Below are 24,241 nucleotides of genomic sequence, written 5' to 3' on the forward strand. Positions count from 1 at the left end.
CAGCAAGCTCCTGTGAGCTCAGTCCAGTTGAGAGGGACTCCTGGTAAAGACAGGTCTGTGCCTCAGCTTTCCAGAACAGGTGGATTCATTAGTCCCATGGCCCTCAGCCCAGGAAGTCCCTGGGCTCTGGCTGTTCTGGTCAGCCCAGAGCCCCCGCTGAGCCGTCAGGAAGCTCCACTTTCCACGCTCTCTCTTCACCTGACCTCCTCCGTCAGCTCCCACCGAAGCCGGCTTATCTCCCGACCTTGCCCTGGCTAGTCCTTTGTCCTTGGGTTGGAGTCTCTGCTCCAACTCACTGACTGTGTTGGTGCCTCAGTCACCGCAGCTCATGCAGTCTCTCCAGAGCCCTCCGTGATCCAGGCCACCTTCAGCCAAGTCCTTAACGACTCTAGTCAGTCCACCCACGAAGGGCGATGAGACACGCGTCTGCACTGAGAGCAGACACGTTCCCCTTTCCCCTCGCTGGATCGCCGATGAGGGAAACTGAGGCATGCGCCAAACGACCCCGAGCAGTCACAGGTCCCGGATCACAGCCTACAACACCCTGAGACCGGCTTAAAAACCCGTGAGCTTTTTCAGTAAAGAGCAAACGAGGCGTCACGGTTCTCTGCCTTCTGGCTTTGGAGTCATCCAGGTTCGCGGTTTCCGGTTACCTGGCCCCCAGAGGGCTGGGATCTCAGGTTTTGAAAGGAAAGCCGAGATTCTGGTGTCATGACAAAACTCCAGGCGCTTTACCGGTAAGTAGATCACCCAGCCGTGCTGCTCTCCCCAGGGACGTGCACTCACTTCCCCTTCTCCACCCTCAGCCCCATCAGCTCCTTTCCTCCAAATGCCCCAGGCCCCTCTGCCTCCTTCCCAAAAGTCCCTGCTGCCTTGGAAGTCCACGGCCCAGACCTGGCGGGTTGGAAGTCAGGGCAAATCGAGGGACCAACTAATGAGGCGGTGGATGCTTCAGCCCCTCACTTGTACACGGTGCTGGCCAAGCAGCCGGGGCTCGATTTTGCATGTTAATTGATTGGCTCTGATTGGCTGCTTTGCCCACTGCCCCACCTCCTGGGGAACAGGAGCCCAGTGGAGCTGGGGCAGGGGGCAGGCAGAGCTCTCACTCCTCCCCTGGGAGCCCACCCTGGCCTCACAGGTGGGGTGGAGGAGCAGCCCCCAGCTTCCTGTCCCAGGAGGCCAGCCCAGTGCGGCTGTCCCCTCTCCTCCCCACCTGCAGCACCTGGCCTGGGCAGGCGGGTAGACGGCCCTGAGGGGGCAGACGTGCTGGGAGGCTGGGGGCAGACCAGATGGGGCGCCATAACGTTTGGGGCCCGAGGGGCAGGGCTGTCGGGATGGGGGCAGACGCGCTGGGAGGTGGCACAGAGGCGGGGGCAGAACTGGTGGGGGACGTTGAGGAGAGAGGCTTTCTTGGGGGCTGGGAGAAGAATTAGTGGCTGGCAAGGGCCAGGCAGGCGCAGGAGGTAATCACAGAGCTCCCTTTCCCTGGGCGGGTGTGACGGGGCTGAAGTGCTCCAGGGCAGCTGCGGGAACCCTGGAAACCCTGTTCTGCCAGCTTAGCAATTACCGTATTGTGCAAATGGGCTGTTCTGCCTTTCCGCAGGAGGTCGGCCCCACCTATGCAGTGACTCTCAGTGCCTACGACAGCCAGATCAGAGGGGCCCTGACTCCGAGCCAGGTCTGAATGGTGCCCACAGGGCCCTGGCCAAGGGCCCCCTCTCCCGGGAGCTGCAAAACACGGTGGGACCGGGCAGCATGGGGCAGAAGAGCGTTGCCGTTATCGGAGCGGGCGTTTGTGGACTGAGCTCCATGAAATGGTGCTTGGATGAAGGGCTGGAGCCTGCCTGCTTCGAGAGAAGCTGGGACATTGGAGGACTCTGGAGATTCGAGGTGGGTGTGAGTTTCTGTGAATGCTGGCTGGCTTGCCAGGGTGGGAATGAAAGTGTCTGCAGCCTTTCCCTGGGGGAACATCCTCTGGGAGGGAGTGCGTCTCTGCATGCTCCAACCTCTGCTCAGCAGCAGAACAAGACCGGGCCCAAAGCCCCGTGTCTGACTCCACCACTGCCTTCCCACCCTAGGGGCTTCCCTCGTCCCCGCGCCAGCACTGGTTGGGTTGCCATGGAGTTGCCCCGGGGAAGCCGGGCAACTATTAGAGTTCTTGGAAGGGGTTAACAAGCATGCGGACGGGGGGATCCAGTAGGCATAGTATACTTAGATTTCCAGAAAGCCTTTGACATGGTCCCTCACCAAAGGCTCTTACGTACGTTAGGTGGTCATGGGATAGGAGGAAAGATCCTTTCATGGATTGGGAACTGGTTAAAAGACAGGAAACAAAGGGTTGGAATAAATGGTAAATTTTCACAATGGAAGAGGGTAACTAGTGGTGTTCCCCAAGGGTCAGTCCTGGGACCGATCCTGTTCAACTTACTCGTCAATGATCTAGAGAAAGGGGTAAGCAGTGAGGTGGCAAAGTTTGCAGATGACACCAAACTGTTCAGGATAGTCAAAACTAAAGCAGACTGTGAAGAACTTCAAAAAGATCTCAGCAAACTGAGTGATTGGCAGCAAAATGGCAACTGAAATTTAATGTGGGTAAGTGTAAGGTAATGCACATTGGGAAAAATAACCCTAATTATACATCTAATATGATGGGGGCAAATTTAGCTACAACAGATCAGGAAAGAGATCTTGGAATTATAGTGGATAGTTCTCTGAAAACATCCACGCAGTGTGCAGTGGCAGTCAGTAAAGCAAATCGGATGTTAGGAATAATTAAAAAAGGGATAGAAAATAAGACGAAGAATATCTTACTTCCCCTATATAAAACTATGGTACGCCCACATCTTGAGTGCTGCATGCAGATGTGGTCTCCTCACCTCAAAAAAGATATATTGGCATTAGAAAAGGTTCAGAAAAGGGCAACTAAAATGATTAAGGGTTTGGAATGGGTCCCATATGAGGAGAGACTAGAGAGACTGGGACTTTTCAGTCTAGAAAAGAGGAGACTGAGGGGCAATATGATAGAGGTATATAAAATCATGAATGGTGTGGAGAAAGTGAATACAGAAAAGTTATTTACTTGTTCCCATAATATATGAACTAGACGACACCAAATGAAATTAATGGGTAGCAGGTTCAAAACTAATAAAAGAAAGTTTTTCTTCACACAGCGCACAGTCAACCTGTGGAACTCCTTGCCAGAGGATGCTGTGAAGGCCGGGACTCTAAGAGAGTTTAAAAAAGCTCGATAAATATTTGGAAGTTAAGTCCATAGCTGGCTATGAGCAAGGGGTAAGGTATGGTGCCGAGCCTTTTGTCGAAGGCGGGAGATGGATGGCAGGAGACAAATCACTTGATCATTGTCTTTGGTTCACCTCCTCTGGGGCACCAGGCATTGGCCACTGTCGGCAGACAGGATACTGGGCTGGGTGGACCTTTGGTCTGACCCAGTATGGCCGTTCTTATGTTCTAAGCCCCAGCGCAGCCAGTATAATCGATGTGGTGCTGAATGTGGCTGTTGCTGCCAGAGCCTCACCTGCCCCAGGTGCTGCTGAGCTGGTTCCAGCCCTGGGAGAAGAGTTGGTATAAATGCTCTGCTCTAGACCTATCTTCAGGCTCCCTTAGGCCCCTGTGCGTTTGCGAGTGGCCTGACCCAGGTCAGCCAAGTCCACAGGAGTCTCTCCACTGGCCCTGGGGCTTTGGCTCACCCCTGGCTGATATCGAGGAGTAACCAGCGTCCACAAGGCCCCAAAGAAGACGCAAGTCGAAGGAGACCTCCCCTGGCTCTAACAAACACCATCTGACACGTTCTGCTGTCTCCCACCCTGCTCAGTGCACTTTACGTCATCTGAGACTCTCTGATGCCAGTTTTCTGTGAGCTGTACGACGACGTTCATGGAGAGATTTCCCCATCAGCAAATAAACTGAGGGAAGCTCAGCTGGAACGGCATCCAGAGGGTTCTAGTCCTCCCAGACTGCCCTGGAAGCTCAAGGAGTTAACGATTAATTAAAAGGTGATGTTCTGTGATGAAACATGCAAGAATCCATCCAACCACAACTGGCAGCACTCCACATGCCTGTTTGGGCAGCGTCCCTGTTACGCAGGCTGGGGAAAGGTGTGTTAGGCCTTGATGGGGAAAGGGTGCTGTTTACCCCAAAGAACTAGCTCTGTAATGAGCGAGACAACGAAGACCTGGGACTTTGGCTTTCCTGGAGGTAACCAGTCCCCCGCCCCCTCCAGGAACTGTGTTAAACTCCTGGGCAGGCTAAATGCCAAATCCTCATGGGACATTTACTTAGGGCAGTGGTTCCCAACCTTTTCGAAGCAGAGACCCGTTTTGACCACTCAGGAAGACTTTGTGACCTGAAGCAATTCAAAATGGTTGGGGGGGCAGGTTCTCCCATGGGAAAAATGCACACCCTCTCTGCCCCCCAGACTTAAACCCCTCTCAGCCCCAAACTGCGCCCCCACTCACCTCACATGAGCTCCGCCCACAGCGGCTGCTGCCCCTTTGCCGGGCCCTTGCCGCCTCCTCTCCGTGGCTCCCTCGTTATGTTCGTATAACAAAAACCCTTTTGACAAGCGTAAGAAAATGAGCCTGTAGAACGTATAAACTTTAGTAATGGCCATAGAAATGCGACTGCGCAGACATAAAACAGTAACAGATTTCAACGTTTGTAATGAGATGGATGAGGCTGAAACCCAGCAGCCGATTGTGTCGTGCCCCCCGATGAACTTTCAGCCCCCGGAGGGGGTCCAGCCTCCACTTTGCTCAACCCTGCCATAGGGGACTTAACGGACATTTAAAGCAACTCCGTTGTATTCCCACTGCACCTCTGGCTCATGCCATGTGACAGAGACACGCTCCAGAGATGACTGTCACGTGACGTGAGCTGCCGTCAGAACCAGTATTTCTGACTGTTTAACTTGCAGCGCTTTAGGCTTTTGGGTGTTTGCATGGTTCACGTCACACCCTTCCTGCTCCTCCGCTCCTGCAGGAGAATCCCGAGGAGGGCAGGGCCAGCATCTACAAATCGGTCATCGTCAACACCTCCAAGGAGATGATGAGCTTCAGCGACTTTCCCATCCCGGATGATTTCCCCAGCTACATGCACCACTCCAAAGTCATGGAGTATTTCCGCATGTACGCCAAGCACTTCGACCTGAGATACATCCGCTTCCAGGTGAGGACAGCTGGCAGAGACGGGTGAGGCTGCGCGTGCCAGTGCGTACTGCAGCTGGTCCCATGCTGCCTGGCTGGGCGCTGACCCGGGCACTGGGCGGTGGTTAGCCTCGGGGGCTCTGTTCTGACCAGCTCTGTGAGTGCCCTTTGCCTCCCAGACCACTGTGGTCAGCGTGACGAAGCACCCAGATTTCTCCAGCACGGGCCAGTGGGACGTTGTCACGGAGTCCGAGGGGCAGCAGGAGTCGTCCGTCTTTGATGGGGTCCTGGTTTGCACTGGCCATCACTCCACCGCCCATCTGCCACTGGACTCCTTCCCAGGTACGTCACAGAGTGCAAAGGTTATAATGAACCCGTACGTCTCTCTGCACCTCCGTACGTCATGAGCCACCTTTAGTCCCTCCATTCGTCCTGTGACCTGGGATGACAGGGGTTTCCCAATGGAGACAGAGGCAGGTCTGCAGTGGCTCCTGCACAGGTCTGTTCTGGAGGCCTGGACCTTGGAAGAGTGCTCAGTGTTACACTGGGTCAAAATGCAGAATTTCCACTTCACAGGCGAGTTAGAAAAACAACAGGGTCACATTTCAGGTGAGACACAAACCAAAGAGCCTGGGATCAAGGAGGTAAGAGACTTCGATCACTACCAAGTGGTACCTGCCCATACCCGGTTTAAAAGTATCATTAAATCAAATGACAATGGAATATTTCACCTGCCATGGCCTACCAGGCAGTAGCACTAGCGACAGTTTGTGAAGTAAGGCGCAAAGAACAACGTGGAAAAGTAGATCGCATTTTAAATGAAATTTCCCAATCCTGAAACCCAAGCTCCTCGGTAAGTGGTGTAAGGGGCAGACTGAAGTGGGGTGTGCAGGTGCTATGAGCCAGGGAAAGCAAATTGCAAGGTCAAGGACAGCTGCATGTTACACCACCAGAGCAGCAGCCTCCGCAGGTCAGTTCCCTTGTGCAGTCGAGCTTTAAAGGGGACCCTATGAATGGGGTGGGGGAAAACTCTCAGCTTGTGGCCTGGTCTCCTTCATTTCCCTTAAAGTCCTGAAGGGCTTTTTCAGGCTTGGTTTGGGTTTTTCCTGCTTGTCCCATTCCCTGGGAAGAGAGGGGCCCTGTCTGTCTCTGTGCCCCTCTTGGGTTGGCAGGGTGAGGACATCACGCGTACTGAAGATGTGGATTTTTGCTCAGCATTTCAAACTCCCGGATTGTCTACCCGCTGTGCGTGTTGCCTCTGCCCAGCTGTTCCCTTGCAGGGCAATGCAGGAGACATGGGGCACACCCACAGCTGCCCCGCTCCTTCTTTGCGGGGATCGGGAGGTTCAAAGGCCACTACTTCCACAGCCGGGAATACAAGCAGCCCCAGGAGTTCTCGGGGAAGAGAGTCGTTGTGGTCGGCCTTGGCAATCCGGGCCCGGACCTGGCTGTGGATCTCAGGCACGAAGCTGAGCAGGTTTGGTTCAGGCCACTATTTTACACCACCCAACTGCCAGAAGGTTGCGGCCCATCACTGTGGGAATTCTGCTGACTCTGCTCTGCTCTGGCAGGATGGCAACTCCCTTTCATGTGGTGCCAGACTCAGGGCTTTGTTCCCCTGTGGGGATTTTCCACTGCCTGCGTCTGACCCCATGTAGCATTCCCCTGGATTTCAGTGGTGTGACGGAAGGCTGCACGGAAGAGAGGGGCAGAGAGAAACAGGGATTAGATCTGGAAGGCCCACCCATGCAAGCTCAGTCTGCTATGCAGCAAAGTTCAAACCTGGTCTGCTTTGCCTAGGGAGCCTGTCCCAGACACCAGGCCTATGGTGCATGCTGGGGCCATGCTGGATTCTGAGCACGTATTGCCTGTAACCCAGCTGGTATGTGCTCAGAATCCAGCATGGCCCCATTATGCGCCGTAGGCTGGGTGTCTGGGACAGGCTGCTAGAACACCCCACACCCTGAGCGAGGAAGGCCAGCAAGGCTCCCCGCAAACCACCACTGAATTCCATTTCCACTGGGGATGGGCCATCGCCCATGCTCCCCCTCTCTGAGCTGTGGGCACTCAGGGGCGACTAGGAGGAGACAGAGGCATTCCCAGCTTGTGCCCATGACCTGCTTTCTCTGGGCAAATGCCTGCCTGGAAGGTCACACCTGCCCCGTGATGACTGCAGCAGGGCGGACGTGCCCGAGCTATCGTCCATCTGCTAGAGGAGCCTCAGCCGCACAGTCGTCTAGACACTTGTGGATGTAGCCAGGGTCCCAGGTGGACTTGTACCACCTGTGCTGCTGCTGCTTCCCACCTCCTGTGATCTCGGCAAAGTGAGCTCAGCCCCGTCTAGGCGTGTGGCAGTCACACCAGCGAGCGCTGCAGAGACACGCTCTGGACAAGGCGCCTGCTTGTGCCCCTGCTCCAAGTGCTGGTGTCTGCGGTGGCTCTGGCCTGGCTGGGTGAGCAGATAGTGACAAAGCAGCGCTAGAGTCTCCCGCCGTCCTTCACCACGTGTGTCTGTGCTCAGGCCCAGGGAGGTGATGAACCCCCCTTTTATTTCTTGGGCTCATGCATCACCCCGGCAACGGATGGCACAGCTGTCCGCACTGATATTTCTAGCTCTGTCAGCTGTCTCGTGCTAGGGAGGAGGCGTTGAAGTGCTGCAGATGGGAATAGGTGGAGAGGCTGCCTCTTCAGTGCGTGAGTCATTTCCTCCCTCCCCTGGCGCTCTGATAGGGCCTGCCATTGATCAAGCAGAACTAATTGCATCTGGTCGTTCCAGAGGCCAGGCCGAGAGAGGCCTTTGACATGCACTGAAATCACAGGAAAGGTCAGAGTATTTTTCAGGTTGTGCTACCGGAGGCCATGACCCTTGTGAATTCATAATTTCTTGCATGCCATCAAAATGTTGCCCCTCGTTCTTGGGAAGGAATCCCCGTCTGCAAAGCCACCTCACTGTCCTCCTTAAAGTCTCCTTTGTTGTGAACTTTACAAACCACTGGGCCATGGCTAGAGAGGAGCTCCTGCTGGAGGCGTTCAGGAGCCACACCTCCTGTGCGCTCTTCGTGCATCTTTCGTTCTCGGGACGCTTTTCCTGCTGGAGGCAGACCCGAGGGAGCTGGTGGCGGGGTAGACTCACGACCCCATCGCCTCCTGCTGGTCAAATCAGGAAGCAGCTCAGCTGGTCAGAGAGCAGGCGACCTTCCGGCGGGTGCCTTGTCCGTCATCACTCCGCTAGCTCCACCCTCTGGCGGTAACCACCACGCTGCTCTCGCCTCGTTCTGGGCATGTCAGCACTCTCCAGTGTCACGCCTGCCACTGTGGCCATCGGCAGCCCCAAAGTCTAGCTTCTTGGGCCCGGTCTGTGCAGGCCACACTCCTTGATGGCCAGCGGGAAGGGGGGCCCCCGGCCCACCCATTATCGGGACGCTTGGGTGGCAGCCTTGGCCTGCTCTCCTCCACTCCCGCGTCACTGCTCGTGCCCCTGGGGACTCCTGGCTGAGAAGGATTTTGGCCCAGGGTACTTTTGTCCCAGCAGCACCCAGCGAGTGAAGGGAAGGTAAACATGCACCCTGCTGCTATTGCTTTCTGGATCTGTGGATTGTGTTTGTCTGCTTTATTTGATTTGCTTTCCTGAATTCACTCCCATCACTTCAGCCCATCCAAGTAAACCTCTTCATTTGTGGACTCCTGTGGGAAGAACATATGGAAGGGTCCCACATAAAGTGTCTGGCTCTGAAGTTGTCGTGCCTGTGAAGTGTCGTGGGATGTTCTGGCTACCTCAGGGATGATGAAAGTCTGACATTTTTTTGAGGAAATTAACTTATTGCTGTCATGAAATATGCCCAGGCTAGTAAGGACTGTTGTGCCGGTCAGAGTGAGCTCAGTAGATGGTTTCACGCTTGTTCTTGGGATGTTCCCAGGTAGCCCCCTGTGACCATCACTTGATGTGCTGAAACACCACTGAGCCAACCTTCCTGGCACACCCCCTTTACTCTGTCTTGCTAAGCGCAGCCCTCCAGCCTCCTCCAGCACTGACACGGAGATGGGGTCACAGCCGTCAGCAGTAAAGGATGCTGGTGAGATCAGTTCCGCTCAGGAAAGCTCACCGCATAGAAGCCAACCCCCAGAGAAATCCACTTTACTTGTTTTATACAGGGCAAGCTCATGTCGTTCACCCTCTTCCTTACATAAAGAGAGGTATGGACAGCTGCTTGCCCGCCAAGCAACAATTATTTACACTAGGTTTATTAATAAATACAGGTGATTTTGCTAGGTGTAAAAGGTAGGACTTAAGTGGTTATAGGCAGTCGCACATGGAACAAAGTTAAGTTGCTAAGCAAAATAAAACACACCAGCTAAGCTTATCAAAACAAAAAGCAGTCAAGTAGCACTTTAAAGACTAGCAAAATAGTTTATTAGGTGAGCTTTCGTGGGACAGACCCACTTCTTCAGACCATAGCCAGACCAGAACAGACTCAATATTTAAGCTTCGTACAGCTTAGTACACTAAGCTAAACAGCTAAGCTTAGTACTCTAAGAAACTTGTTACGTGCAGTGCCTCACCTACCAGTAGTTCTAATCTTTCACAGGCAGGCGGGAAAGCCTTGGGTCTGGGCTCAATCCTTCTCAGTGCTCATTTTCAGTTATTTCCAGCACTCATCTGAGAGGGCAAGCACAGGTGAGCTCAGTCCTGGCAGTCCTACCTCAAAGGGCCTTCCCCTTAAATAGGCTGGAAGGCTTTGTTTGTTGGCCAGCCTACCCTGTCCCTCCATATGGAAAAATACTCAGTTGATGATGGACTCCCATATCAGGTGACTTGAACACTTGTTCACAAAACAAACCAGCAGTCATGTAGCACTTTAAAGACTAACAAAATAATGTATTAGATGACGTGCTTTTGTGGGGCAGACCCACTTCTTCAGACCTGGAGATAGTGCTGAAAATGAACTGGCAGGACAAAAAGAGAGAGAAAAAAACCCTGACAAATCAGCTGGGTGGGGGGGAAGGAGGGACTCAGACTGGCACAGAGGAGGAAAAAAAGCCATTTACAGATCGTTATCCTTATCAATGAGCCATCTAGTTTCTGAAATACCCTTAATGGTGCAGTCAAACTCACATGACAGAAAGAGGCTGAGACAGAAGCCAAGGGACCCTGACACTGGGGCAATTGCATGGGCCAGTAGGCTTTGACTTAAACTGCTTTGCTACTCTAAGGCTATGTCTACACTACAAGATAAATTCAAATTTATTAAAATCGATCTGATCATGCTTTTAATTTCGATTTTGAGTGTCCTCACCTCCCCCAGGCTCCCAATAAATTCCACATGTTGCTTCCACACTGAAGTCACCAAACATCGACTGATGGCAGCAGTGCGTTGTGGGAACCTATCCCACAGTTCCCTCAGCCCCACATTCTGAGCCAGGTGCAGCAGCTGCGTCAGTTTCCTGGGGCCCTGCAGCTTGGGGAACCCAGGAAACTGACAGCGCAGCAGCCCTGGTCAGTTTCCCAGCTCCCACTAGTAGTGGGGAGCTGGGAGCCTGGTGTAGCATGTAGCTTTGTGAGATACATACAGGACACTTGTGGAGGCAAATAAATTTAAATGAAAGACAGGGCGCTTCCACACTAGCTTTTATTTGACATTTTAAACTCCAGGTTGATGCTATACCTGTGCATAGCTCGTGCACTTCCAGCAACATTATATATGCTATTATGTGCCAACAATGCCCTGCCACTACGTACATTGGACAGACTGGGCAAAACCTTCGCCAAAGAATAAATGGACACAGAGCAGACATCAAGAAACTCAATACGCATAAGCCGGTCAGTGAACACTTCAATGGAGTGGGCCATTCTGAGAATGTGTGTGCTGGAGAAAAAGAATTTAAAAACAGATTAGAGCAAGAGACTTGTGAGTTGGAATTCATATTCGAATTCAACACATTAACACACATGAACAGAGGCATCAATTACCTCATGCATTACAAGAACTGCTTCCCTTCCTTTGATCTCATAATTATCTCAGGCAGGACAATTAAAGTCCCCCTGCCCTTCATCCCCCCTCCTATGTATTTGATTTGTCAGTTTTTATTGCAATTTTTTTTGGGGGGGAGGGGGTTCCTCTGTACTTATGTCAGTCTCTATTGGAAATGAAATTGATCTGAAGAAGTGGATCTATCCCACAAAACCTCATCCCCAAATAAAAAATGTTGTTAGTCTTTAAAGTGCTACATTTCTGCTGTTTTAAAACAAAAAAGCAGTCAAGTAGCACTTTAAAGACCAACAAAATAATTAATTAGGTGATGAGCTTTTGTGGGACAGACCCACGTGGGTCTGTCCCATGAAATGAAAGCTCACCTAAGAAATTATTTTGTTAGTCTTTAAAGTGCTACTTGACTGCTTTTTTGTTTTGATAGTACATAGACTAGCATGCCTTTCTCTCTGTCACTATTCTGCTGTTTTGTTTTGTCAGAGGACAGACTAACACCGCTACCTCTCTGTTGCTATACCCATCCATTAATGTCAACGTTGTTACTGATAATAGGGCAGACTAAATCGAGCTAATGACATTTACAGCAAAGACAGTGATGTTTTAATGTCGAGCTGACTCCTTTCAATTTGATTTTATCTCCTAGTGTAGATGCAGACTAATGTGGACTGTGAAATGCTGCTCCCCAACTGCCTCCTAACTCCTTGTGGTAAATGATGGCCCTGCAGACACTTGCTGGCTGTGCTGCTCCTGAAGCGGGTAACATCTCACAGGAGGCTGAACTCTTTCTGAATCACTAGCACCACTGTGTGGGAAGTGTGGGTGCAAATGAGAACAGGTGGCATGCCCATAAGGTGCCCTGCTCAGCACCACGGCTGGGGCAGGGGACGGGGCGGTGCTCAGCACCCCGGGAGGGGTACGGGGGGGGTGCAGAGGCCCAGGTGGGGCAGCGCTCAGCACCACGGGAGGGGCACGGGGGGCTGCAGAGGCCCAGGTGGGGCGGCGCTCAGCACCACGGCAGGGGCACGGGGGGGTGCAGGGGCCCAGGTGGGGCGGCGCTCAGCACCACGGGAGGGGCACGGGGGGTGCAGAGGCCCAGGTGGGGCGGCGCTCAGCACCACGGGAGGGGCACGGGGGGCTGCAGAGGCCCAGGTGGGGCGGCGCTCAGCACCACGGGAGGGGCACGGGGGGTGCAGAGGCCCAGGTGGGGCGGCGCTCAGCACCACGGGAGGGGCACGGGGGGTGCAGAGGCCCAGGTGGGGCGGCGCTCAGCACCACGGGAGGGGCACGGGGGGTGCAGAGGCCTAGGTGGGGCGGCGCTCAGCACCACGGGAGGGGCACGGGGGGTGCAGAGGCCCAGGTGGGGCGGCGCCCAGCACCACGGGAGGGGCACGGGGGGTGCAGGGGCCCAGGTGGGGCGGCGCCCAGCACCACGGCACAAGCGGGGGCGGGGGGGAGCTCGGTGCTGGTTCCCCGGCGCCAACCCCGCCCCCTCTGCTCTCCGGCGCTTCCCGGGCCAGGCCGTGGGGCCCTTCACCGCAATGGCCGCTCTCGCCCATTGTTTTCTATGGGGTGAAGCCAAGTTGCCCTGGGTTAAGATGGCCGCTCTAGTGTCTCCAAAGGCCGCCCCCGGCCCTAGTAAAGATGGCTGCCAGCGGCTATGCTCTGCAGCGCGACTGAAGCCGGGCTGCCCTCAAACAAGATGGCGGCTGCCCTCCAGTCCCGCCCGAGGGCTACGGCCCAGGCCTGCCTGTCGGGGGCGGGGCTCAGGCTGGCCCCCTCGGAGCCATAGAGACGCGCCCAGCGCAGATAGAGCGTCCGCGCCTAGAGCCCGGCCATAGAGGAGCCGCCGCGGGTGGGCAGAGCGGCGCCCGACCCCAGAGCGGCCGCCGGCCGGCGCGGGGGTGTCTCGCCATTTTGCAGGAGCGGGGCGGAGGCGGAGGCCAGGGCCAGGTACGGGCGCAGCGCTCGGCGGGGGGGGCTGCAATGCGCGTGCCCGGGGGGGGGTCGCCCCCAGGGCGCGCGGCTGCCCCCCCCCAGGAGGGGCCGCGTCATCGGCAGCCGCCCCCCCCCCCCCCCCCGGCGCCCCGCGCGGCCCAGCGCAGAGCCGCCCGGGGGCGAGCGTCGGTGTCCGCGTGCGCGGCGCGGCCGTCGCTCCCCCGTGGCCGTGCGCGGTGCGGCGCGCCCCAGGCTGCGCTCAGGGGAGGGGGTCCGCACGCAGGCGGGTCGGGGGGCGGCGAGCAGCGCAGGGGGGGCTCGTTCCCGGGGGCAGAGGCGCAGCGCAGCGCAGCGCGGCGCAGCGCAGGCGGGTCGGGGGGCGGCGAGCAGCGCAGGGGGGGCTCGTTCCCGGGGGCAGAGGCGCGGCGCAGATCCCGTCCCCCGGGTGCTGAGGCTTTGCGCTCTCTCTCCCCGCTCCCCTCGGGCGCAGCGCCGCCATGGGCAACACCGCCAGCGAGCGGCTGTCCGGAGAGCGCCACGGCTCCAAGTCGCACCGCGCCGAGGGAGCCAGCAGCGCCCCCCCCAGCAAGGAGCACCCCCACAAGATCATGGTGGGCAGCACGGATGACCCCAATGTCTTCAGCACCCTGGACTCCAAGGTAGGGGCTGGGCCTCTGTCCCATTCCGCGCCCCGGCGCCCTGTTTGTGCGTCTGCTGAGCTCGCTTTCTCGCAGGGCTGGGTCAGTTACCTTGGTGACTTTCGTTTGTCCTGAGCATGTACAGTCTGCCCCGTGGCAGCAAGTACCTAGGCGCTCTAGAATAGCCTAGTCAAAGAGCAGCAGGGAAAGGGACCTCTTAGAAAGAGGTCCAGAGAATGGAGTGGGAGGTGGCAGCTCAAAAGCTGCATCCTTTGGCTTGGGCAGAGAAATCAGGAAGTGACTCGGGCGCCTCCTCAGCCGGAGAAGGACGTCCTCACTCCGCTCGCTGAAGCGGAGCAGTAACAACGTAATGCCTGCTGCACTTCCCCACCCGAGTGAGACCCCAGAAGGGAGTGATTCTCACAGTGAGGGGAGTGCGTAGATCAAAGCGGGTGATGACAGAGGCTGCGTAAGTGGCTGGCTCCATGAGATGGCAAAGGGGTCTATGACTTGGACACACTGGCTGTCAAGCCCAGGAGCAGGTGTCAAAGGGCCGGACAGCCAATTGGGTGATCTGTGCTGCTCCTGCCCTGATGTATACTGAAGGGAGAGGGAGGTGGGGGAAGAATGTGACTGGGGAGCCAGCCCAGATCCCTGCTGTCTCTGCAGCTCGCTGGAGAGAAGGAGTTTATGTTGTGGCAGCATGATCTGGAAGAGTCAGTAAAGCCTTCCCAGCAGGCTCGTCCCACGGTCATCCGCTGGGCTGACGGAGGCAAGGAGGTCTTCATCTCTGGGTCCTTCAACAACTGGAGTGCCAAGATCCCACTCATCAAAAGGTATTGCTTTGCACTCAGCAGTCTTCACATGTGACGGGCAAATGCATTGGTTAAATTAACCAACAACTCTCCTAGATTTCTCACCCTTCGTTGGGGCTGTGGTCATCAGCTGAAGTATGGACTGGTAACTACATGTGGCTTTGTTAGCCAGGATAGCTTTGAAAGGCAACAAGTGAAATAAAGATGATGATGATGTCTACAGTGGCAAAAGCTGAACTTGACTTAAGACGTTGCCATCTTCAAGAAATAATTAATCCGTTCAATTAATTGAAGATCTTAGCCTTGATAACAAAACCATGTTAACTGGCGTAGTTCTCTACAGTGCTAGCTTGAGCAGGTGGTGTTGGTATCAGTATGGAACCACAGATCCTTAAATATGGCTCCTTCCAAGCACATCTGCCAGTGGAATTCTGGGGCTGCTTGTGCCAGTCCAACCAAAACCATTTTAAAGTAGAATTTGGAAGTGTTGATCATTATCCAGGCTGTGCCACAGACATGCCCTCGTGCTGTGCGTGTGTTAGTGTTTGTTCAGGTTGTGTGTGGATGTATGGGGTGGCCAGTGTGGATGGTGTGTGTGAGCGGTATAGGACTGGTCTGTGGTGTGCTAAGGGGTCTTTCGGTACAGAGTGTCTCTTAGGGCTGCGGGAATCCTGTCAGCTCTCCAAAGCAGCTGGTGTGGGCTGAGCTCCAGTACAAGAGCTGGCTGGCGTTGCTCCTGTGTCCTGTGACCCTGTGGAAGAGCAGCCGCTGGGCTGTTTCTGTAATTACGCTGTGTCCTGGTCTCTCTCCTTGCAGCCACAATGACTTTGTCGCTATTCTGGACCTGCCCGAGGGGGAGCACCAGTACAAGTTTTTTGTGGATGGCCAGTGGGTTCATGACCCTTCAGAGGTAACTCTCCAAGCTGGCTTCCCTCGGAGACTGAGTGCGTGGCCCTCTGAGGAGGGATGTCCTTAGGGATATGTGGAGGCCGGGACACCCCTTGGTCTGTCTCCATCTCAGCTCCACCCCCACTCTGGTGCTTCCCCCAAGCCTCTGCTCTGCCCTGCCCTGTCCTGTCTTGTTCTCCCCGCTCTGCTCCCTCCCCCAAGTGACGTGGCCCGGGAGTAGCGGGGAACCTGCCTGGCAGCCGGGGTCACTCCTGGCCTGCACTCTCCGGTGGCAGCAAGAAGTAGAGTGACTTGGCCCCAGCACCTTCTGCTCTCTGGATCTCAACTGCATCCCTCTGGGGAAAGGCAGGGCCCCAGCTGGCTGCTCTCCATCAGCTCTCAGCCGCATTGCTTTAGTCCCCACTGCTGTTAGTGAGTGTGGGCGTGGGGCTGGCACCAGGTACCTCACTGGAGCATGGGGCCTGGGGCAATTACCCCTGAACAGCCTATGGACGGGACAGCTCTGCCTCACTGCTTCAGTCTCAGCACCCCCTGGCCTCGACTGGTTGGCTTGTCCTCCCTGCTAGGGAAGAGCTGGGCAGTGCCAGCAGCCCTACCTGGCTGTGGTTGGTGTGGCACTGACTGCACTGCTGCGTCTGCTTGGCCCATGAGTGTCCGTGCGTGTAGCTAAAGGACTGGCTTTGTGAGCCTCTCTGCCGGCTTCCGTGTCCCCCCTCAGGCAGGGCCAGCACTGCAGCCCATGCCTCCCTGTGGCCTGGGCTTCCTCGCCCGGGGGCTGAGGTGTGAAACTGAACAAAGGTGCTTCCCTTAACCTTGCCTGGGCAGAGGTGTGGCGAGCTGGGAGGGGCCTGGGGGTGTTCTGGGGTGAGGGAGGACTGGGATGAGAAACAAGATACTAGTTCCACCAACTTACTCCCACTGGGCCCTAACTGTGTGCTGCAACGGCGCACGTAACCCCACCTAGAACATCCTCTGGTGACCCCCAGCAGTGGGAACAGGGGCGGCTAGTGGGAGGATACCCAGCCAGACTAGGGCATCTGCGTCCCTTGGTCTCCTCCCTCAGAGGTGTTGCCTGCCGCGTATGCAGGCTCAGCGTGACAGGCGGAGTAATCCAGTTACCCGACGGTAGGAGGACAGCCCCAAAAGAGGATTATTGAAGCAGAGTGTGGGGGTGAAGGTGCATAGATTGCCCAAGACTGCGAGTAATTGGACAGCAAAACTGAGACGTGCCTGTGAGCCCCTGGGCCTGATAAGGGTCTGAAAGCTCTGCACCGAGAAGTCTAACGGGGCGTTTTCAACAGTCTCTCCTGGCTCATCTGCTTTCCCTCTGCCTCTTGGTTTGACGCAGGGGTGGTTATGTATGTGCTGCTGTAGCAGGGGGTTAGCTGAGTGGAGGTGCCTTGTTCAGGGTGCAGGTGGGGGAGGGTGTGTCTGGTCATGTCAAGAGTTTGCCTTCACTTCTCTTCTCAGCCCGTGGTCACCAGCCAAATGGGCACCATTAACAATCTGATTCATGTCAAGAAGTCTGACTTTGAGGTGTTTGATGCACTGAAGGTGGATTCTCTGGAGAGCTCGGAGACTTCCTGTCGAGGTAAGCGTCTCTTGGCACGGGTACATGCTGACATTGGCTATGGCATGTCGCTTTCCTCCTGAGACTTGCTCAGAGCTGATTGCACTGAAGAGGAATGAGTCCTTTGGGTTGGAACTCCAGCTGTTAGCTGAGTGCCTGACGCAGCTGCAAGGAGCAGTGTGTGGTGCCATTGCCCACGGGCCCAAAGCTGGGTCTGTGTGCTATGCAGTGTACACAAATGTCCCCGCTTGTACACGTGAGTGAGCTGTGCCTGGCAAGTGGGAACGGGTCAGTTGTGTGAAGTTGTGGAGATGCAGTTAGAGGTTTTTAAACCTGGAATCTGAGGCACTAGGCTTGCTGGTTTGAGCACTGTAGCCAGTGCTGGGGTGGAAAGTAACTACGGCAATCCCGTTGGTAAGCTTACTCTTCATATTGCTTTTACTTTGGACAGGCTTCCGCCAACCAGGGCACCTGTGCTTTTAATTCACTCAGGGTCACGTAAATGTGCAATCAACAATCTGGCAACCAAGTGTAGATACAAGCAATATTTTAGGTATATGTTGAACTCAAAATATGCATGTGGTCATGTAATTAACATCAATGTGAGGGCCTACAGCTCTAGCAGGGAAGAGTGCGAGTCACCAATATTTCTTCTTACATTTACGATAATCATCAGTTAGCCATTCTTTGGGCCCTGTAATACACAATCCAGTTTCCAGGACTTCTCCCAGGAGTAAGGGCTCACTGGCTCAAGCGCACACTGTGGTATGTGCTACTGGAATTGCGTGTCATGAGGGCACTAGTTTGAAATACCAAGTGCATTTGCTTAAAGTTGTTTTAAGCTTCTCAGGTCAAATTATGGGGTGTGCAGAGGAGAATGTACCTACGGCACTAATTAGTTAACTGCAAAGATATAATTGTGTGAGATCGCACTAAAGAGTGTGTACTCAGCAGGGTAACTCTGTTACTTGTGCTAATGAATAGAAAGAATACAGTCCCTGAAAGGCACTTCTTTTGCACAAGTTTTCAACCTGATTAAGTGTGTGTTCTACACTCATCTCTGGTTCTTAATTCCTGGTGAGATAGGAACCCTGAGAAGCTCCTGTCCAGGAACGCTCCTTGCCTGAGAACTGGGTGATTTGTGTTAGATTAATGGCAGCTTCTGACCAGGTGTCCCCTGGTGGTGATGTGCATGGAGGTGACCGGTGGTAATCCTGGTTGCTGTAGAGATGAGGGAGAACAGGATGATTTTCTGACTAACTGGGAAGCAGAGAGAGGGCTGTGATAACCTATTACCAATAGGTAGTCAAGGCATATTTGACACCTATCAATCGTTCAGTCTGCAGGGGCCGGAAGCTTCCAGCATGTGCCACTGCTGGCCAACTTACCACTAGGCCAATAAACCCTAAGACTAATCTGGATGGAAACTCTCTGACCTGCCTTCTGCTCTGGCTGCAGCAAAGCTCACGCGGCTACTTCTCCAGATGCCAGCCGCACTGGGTTGACCTGGAATCCCTGGCTGGTGGCTCAGTCATGCCTCAGGGAGCCCTGCAGCAGCCAGCTGTACAGGTCACTTGAGTATCCCGTCTGCTGCTGCTGCACCTTAGGCAGAGGCTCGTGCTGGAGTGGGAAATGAGACCAAGCAGTGTTACTCTCCAATAACCCCTCATGTGGCGGGAAGTGCCAACCCCCTGGCATGATCCCAGCACTTAGCTGCACCCCTGGGAAGCCAGTTTGCCATAGGCGTTGCCAAGACCACGAAGCTGAGAGTCTGCGCACATCTGCTTTGCTGGATTTGCAGCCCGGTGCTAGAAAGACCCGGCTGGTCCCACTGGTCCACCCCGGGGTCCCAGCGAGGGTCAGCAGAGCTTTGGCCGGGCTCCTTGAAACTCAGTTCAAGTCATGAAGTTTCTGCCACTTCCCTTCACGTTGTCTTGGGTGTTCTGCAGACCTGTCCAGCTCCCCGCCGGGCCTCTACGGCCAGGAGATGTATGTGTATCGCCCGGAGGAGCGCTTCAAATCCCCCCCCATCCTTCCGCCTCACCTCCTCCAAGTCATCCTCAACAAGGACACCAACATCTCTGTGAGTAGCTGCCTCTGCACGGGGGGTGGCGCGGGCGTTGGGGCTGAGGGCAGGGAGACTCTGCACTGAGTGACAAGGCTCACAGGTGCCTTACAGAGTTCTACGGCGGGTTCTGCTGCAGCACTCCTGGCTGGCTGGCCTAAGGGCATCATGGGTCTCGCCCTCTCCAGCCCAAGCAGACAGAGCCTGGCTGTGTGCTGGCCGAGGCAGCCTCGCCCCTGCGTTGGCTCCTGGCTCTCTGGCGCAAAGCCCGTCCTCCACCTTTGCTGCAGAAAGTCAGTAGAGTGGTGCAGTCTGACGATTGCTCCTTCGCGCCCTGAAACCTCTGGGGGTGGTGTTCGCAAGGTGTGCAGCCTGTCTGCTCCCAGGCCCCGACTGAGCCATCTGTTTGTTCCAGTGTGACCCAGCCCTTCTGCCAGAGCCCAACCATGTCATGCTCAACCACCTCTATGCCCTCTCCATTAAGGTAAGCGATGGTCACGCCACAGACTACCTGCTTTCCCAGGAGGGTCTGGCATGGCTGCTGCTTCTGTGATCTGCTGCGGGGGGGGCTGTGAAGTTTCCTCAGAGGGAAGGGCGCTGCACCCTGAGCTTGCTGTGTAGACATAAGCACAGAGCTCTTCTTCAGGCTGGGAAAAGGTGCTTCCAGCATCCCTGCTAAATGTGGGTGGAAGAGATTGTTTAGCACGTGTTGTAAGGGGCTGTTCCAGGTTCATACCCCTGCAGTCATGGGACAAAAGGGGAGGGTAAGTATTGCAGAAGGTTATAATAAGCCCCCTACCCCAGGGGTTATGGGAGCACAAGGCAAGGGGCACTGCAAACATCAGTGGTTCAGAGTGGACCACGGTTCAGGAATATGTTGGGGTTTCTGGGGACAGCTAAGGAAATCAAGCCAGGGTATCTTGGCTTAAATCTGGGCCACTTACAGCCCCAGGCTGGAATTTCCTTCTTACTAAGGCAAATCCAACCAGCCACAAAAGCACCTCTGCCAGCCCCACTGGGCAGCCAGAAGCCACACAGTCAAACCCCCAGACTTCCCGGCTGCTCTACCAGCCCAGACCAACAACCCCAACTCAGGTGAGAGGTTCGTAAACCTATTTCACCAGCTCCCCACAGATACACCCGGGCCCCAAAGGGTCCAGCCACAGTCCCTGGTCAATCTACACTTGGATCTTACCCAAAACACCACACTGATCGCCATACCCTTCAGATCTAAACTCTGAACATTTCTTAACCAAGAAAGGAAAGGCCAGGTTCGAGAGAAATGGAGAACGTGCCCATTTACAGACATTAAGTGCAGCTGGTGACGCAGCCAGCACTGTTCTGTGCTGATTCTTGGAAGCCTCTGAAAGTTCACCCGATAAGGGGTGTGATTCCAAGTTCCCCAGTCTTAGTCACGGGAGATCTGGCGAGCTGGGGCCAGCACGCTGGAACGTGGATCCTTGGAACAGGGGGACAGACAAAGATGGACACTCGTTTTATAGGTTTCTCCTGTGGAGGGAAAAGCTCTTTCTCCCTCTCATCAGGCACTGGAGAGTCCAAGTCACCTGAGACAGGTAGTCTGCTGTGGCACTCGGCCAGTGGTGGTTGAACTCGCCAGCACCCCCCAGTCCACATGCATAATGCCTGGAAGGGGTATGGGCGGCTGATTTCCATCCCCTTGCTGAGCTCAGGTGCAGGATTGTGGTCTGTGGCCATTGGCTGCGTTCCCGGAGCAGTCCCCTGTTCCTGAGATGCGTGTGGGCTGTCTGAGCCATTGAGCAGGCTGCCATCCTGGCTGGGGTGGAGACCACACCTCCTGTTGCGAGGCTGAGCAGGAACACGGTTCTAATCCAGCGACAGAGCTAACCGCCGTCTCTGCCTACAAACGTGGCACAGACGTGTAAGTAGCACACACACAGTCAGGCCACCTCTGCTTTCATTGCACCCCTCACATGGCCCCCCCAGCACAATATTTGGTGCCAGTGGATACAATGGAGATATCCAGTGGAAGACTCCAGTCACATGACCCCAGCATTCAGCATGGGGGGGGTTGGAGAGGCAGTGGGGCCCCTTAGCCAGCTGCCTAGTCTAGTGCCAGCTTGGTGCTCTCCTTCCACGCTGGCCTCGGCCTGCCTCCTGGGGTGTGGCGCTCCCCAGGTGCTGTTGGGGAGGGCGGAGACACCACGCTCAGCTGTCCTGCCCTCGCCATGCAGACCTTAAGGCAGCTGAGCTGGGGTAGCTGGCGCCTGCCCCCCAGCCAAAGGGAATGGGATGTAAGTGAAACGCTCCCCTCCCGGCCCCAGGGCCGTCCAGAAACCCGCAAGCAGGGGCGCGCCAGGCTGGAGCTGAGCGACAGCAAGCTGCTGGGCTCCCTCCGACACTGAGGCTGGCCCAGCCCCCTAGACGGAGGGGAGGCAGCTGGGCCAGGGACGCCACTCGCGCTGGGTGGCCCTGACTGGCAGAGTGTCTCTGAGGACAGCGCTCCTCTGGGGTGAGAGCAGCAGCTCAGATGCCAGGGGCTCCCCGTCTGAACTTCCCAGCCCCTCCGTTGGCCCCTGCAAATTGTGCTGTGCTTTGGTGTCGCTTCCCCTGAAGCTGCTCCCTGCTACCCCCCAGTTGCAGACTGCGCTGATCCTGGCAGGGGCTCCACCGGGAGCGAATCGATGCAGAACCTTTGGGGTGGTTCTCACCCAGCAGCCTGCTGCTTGGCCTTTGCATCCCTGGCAAGGGTGGGGGAGACCTGCCTGTGATGGGCTAAATCTGGAGCTGGTGGTTGAGGGCTGGATGCAGCTGCCCAGGGGGTTGCTAGAGACCTTCCTGTCAGTCACAGCCTCCTTGCGGTGGGGGCTGTTGGGTTCTAGGTCAGCGTTTACCTCGGCACCTGGCGTTACTGCTCCCGGGTGCCTCTGCTCTAGCACCCACCTCTTTCTCGGCCTTCCCAGGCTCCAGCTGCCCAGGGACAGGCTCTGCCTCTGTGACTCCTAGCCCCTCCCCTCCCCGCCCACCCCCTTGGCTAGGTGCTGGCTGCCTGCCTGCCCCTTGCTGCACGCGTAACAAGCCCGTGCTCCGCTGTCGTCTCTTGCAGGACGGCGTGATGGTGCTCAGTGCCACGCACCGCTATAAGAAGAAGTACGTCACCACGCTGCTGTACAAGCCCATCTGACCAGGGCCTGGCCACGGTGTCTGCACGCACTGCGCACGGCGGCCAGAGAGCTGGGGCTTGGCTCTGGCTGAGCCTGGCAGAGCTGGAAGGGGATGAACCCGACCTTGCTGGGGGTCTGAGCTCTTCCCTCTCTATTCTGTTGGTGAGATTTGATTTGACCTTTCCTGCCGCCCTCTGGGGGCTCCTCTGGCTTTGCTGAGCTTCCTGGGTTGGCCTGTGTCTGCTCGCCTGGCTCCCTGCAGGGGAGTCGCAGTGGGGAAGCAGCTACCGGCAGCTGTCCCCTGCCCCTCCCAGTGGAAGGGCTTTGGCCAGTCCCTGCGGCTGGCGCCTGCGCAGGCCATGGGACAGAGCCATGAGCACTCTGTGCCTAGTCCCTCTTGCCTACAGGGGCTGCGTGCACCTGGGCTGGTTTTCTAAGGCTGCCAGTGGGCTGACATGGCTGGAAGGTGGGTGTGGCTCCCCTCAGCGGAGACCGGGGTCAGTCACAAAGCCCACCCCAGCCCCGCTTTGTGAGCCCTTCTCCTGCCCCCCCCCTCCCCCCACCCAGGAGCCAGGTCTCAAGCTCTGGGTCTAGGCCTGGGATGCCGAGAGCTTTGATTTCTGTGGGGCCGAGCGGTGCGTTCCTGGGCTCAGACTAGAGCAGAATGGCTCAGTACCGCCTCCCCACGGTCCCGGCCTGCACAGCAGGGGAACGGCTGCTGTACCGGAGCGATCACCCTGATCACGGGGCGCCTCGGTGCTCTCTCCCTGGGGCAGGCTGGCCCCGGCCTCTGTTTGGGGCTAGGGAGAGGCCCCTGCAGTGGCGGGGGCCTTGCACAGGGCCAGAGCGTGTCCTGCCTACCCCCAGCGTGCTCACCGCCTCCAGGTGATCCTACTGCGGGGAGGGCCAAGTCTTCTGCCCCCTGCACGGGAGCGGCACTGAGCGTCCTTGCCCTGGTCCGGCCCTGCTCTCCACTCAGCCCGCTCGCTCTGCAGCCCTCGCTGGAGGCTGGCCCCAGGGCTGAGCTCAGCCTCCCAGGTGCCTGGTGCTGAGGACTGCTCAGCGCGTGCCCTTGTCACAAGCCGTGGGACAAGCTGCTGCCAGGTTCAGCTCTGAGCTGGTTTTTTGGGGGGGTGGTTTGCTGGTGTATAGAGCTGCACTTTACCAGGCCTGCTGAGTGCCACTGGGGCGGGGGGGGCGGGCTGCACTGGGGCGCTGCTCAGCATCCTGCGCCGGGAGGCCAGGCTGGACAAGCAGTGCCCCTCCTCCTCCCCCAACGGCAGCAGGTCAGCCTGGCAAGGGCAGGCAGGGGTGCCAGGCCTTTGGTTGAGGGCTGCAGTGTTCGTGGCCTTTGCTGCAGGCAGTAGCCTGACGGGCAGAGCAGGACTCCTCAGGCCCTGGGCAGAGCCAGCAGGCCAGCTTGCTGCTGGGTAAGTGCCTGGGGGACCTGGCAGTGGGAGGGGCAGTGGGCTAGGCTGGGGCACTCTCGGCCTGCAGAGAGGGGCTGGGGGTAGCCTAGCGGCTGCAGGCTATAGCCATGTTGCTCCTTGCCTAGGGCTGGGGGCAGTGCCAGCCTCAGAGCACCAGGGCTGCAGCTTGGGCCATGTGCCCACAAGAGTTCAAGCCCCAGCTGAGGGCAGCAGCTTCTCCCATCACGGCGCCGGAGTGCAGGGAGCGCTTCCCAGGATGCCACGTGTCACTTCCAGGCCTGTTGCAGCAGGGCCGTGCCAAAGCCCCAGGCGGTGCTGCCAGCTGTGCTCTGCCCCGGAGCTGCAGTCTTCACAGGGCTGCTGGCGGTGCTGCCCTGTCCACCCACCTGCTTACAGCTGCACACAAGGGCTGCCAGCTGGGGTGAGGGGCGCTCATGCCCTGGCTGTGGCCTGCCCCTCAGGCTGGCAGGGCTGGGGCAAGGGAGGGGGGGTCACTGCAGACACCAGCTTCCCCTGCTGATTTCATGTCCCCTGTAAGGCTGTGGCCTAAGAAAGGTGGCTAATAAAAGTTGGTTACAGAGGTGTGT

At 56.6% G+C, this 24,241-nt stretch overlaps 2 protein-coding genes across 3 annotated transcripts; both read left to right on the forward strand.

Annotated features, from left to right (window-relative positions):
- The first annotated feature begins 680 nt into the window (after window positions 1-680).
- LOC142017967 (flavin-containing monooxygenase 5-like) lies at window positions 681-8,658 on the forward strand. Its single transcript, XM_075003326.1, has 6 exons — window positions 681-737; window positions 1,604-1,890; window positions 4,999-5,184; window positions 5,342-5,501; window positions 6,494-6,639; window positions 8,527-8,658. The coding sequence occupies exons 2-6, from the start codon at window positions 1,756-1,758 to the stop codon at window positions 8,656-8,658; spliced, it is 759 nt and encodes a 252-aa protein (XP_074859427.1). The 5' UTR covers window positions 681-737; window positions 1,604-1,755.
- Window positions 8,659-11,816: 3,158 nt separating this feature from the next.
- PRKAB2 (protein kinase AMP-activated non-catalytic subunit beta 2) lies at window positions 11,817-24,241 on the forward strand. Of its 2 annotated transcripts, none has more exons than XM_075002826.1 (8): window positions 11,817-11,905; window positions 13,575-13,743; window positions 14,392-14,558; window positions 15,354-15,447; window positions 16,917-17,037; window positions 18,966-19,099; window positions 19,497-19,565; window positions 22,167-24,241. In XM_075002826.1, exons 2-8 carry the CDS (start codon window positions 13,582-13,584, stop codon window positions 22,242-22,244), a joined length of 825 nt encoding a protein of 274 aa, XP_074858927.1. In that variant the 5' UTR covers window positions 11,817-11,905; window positions 13,575-13,581; the 3' UTR covers window positions 22,245-24,241. The 2 variants fall into 2 exon arrangements, with proteins under 2 accessions (XP_074858927.1, XP_074858926.1); XM_075002825.1 differs by lacking the exon at window positions 11,817-11,905 and adding an exon at window positions 12,931-13,099.

Source organism: Carettochelys insculpta, chromosome 9 (genome assembly GCF_033958435.1).
Source record: "Carettochelys insculpta isolate YL-2023 chromosome 9, ASM3395843v1, whole genome shotgun sequence".
NCBI classification, from domain to species: domain Eukaryota; kingdom Metazoa; phylum Chordata; order Testudines; family Carettochelyidae; genus Carettochelys; species Carettochelys insculpta.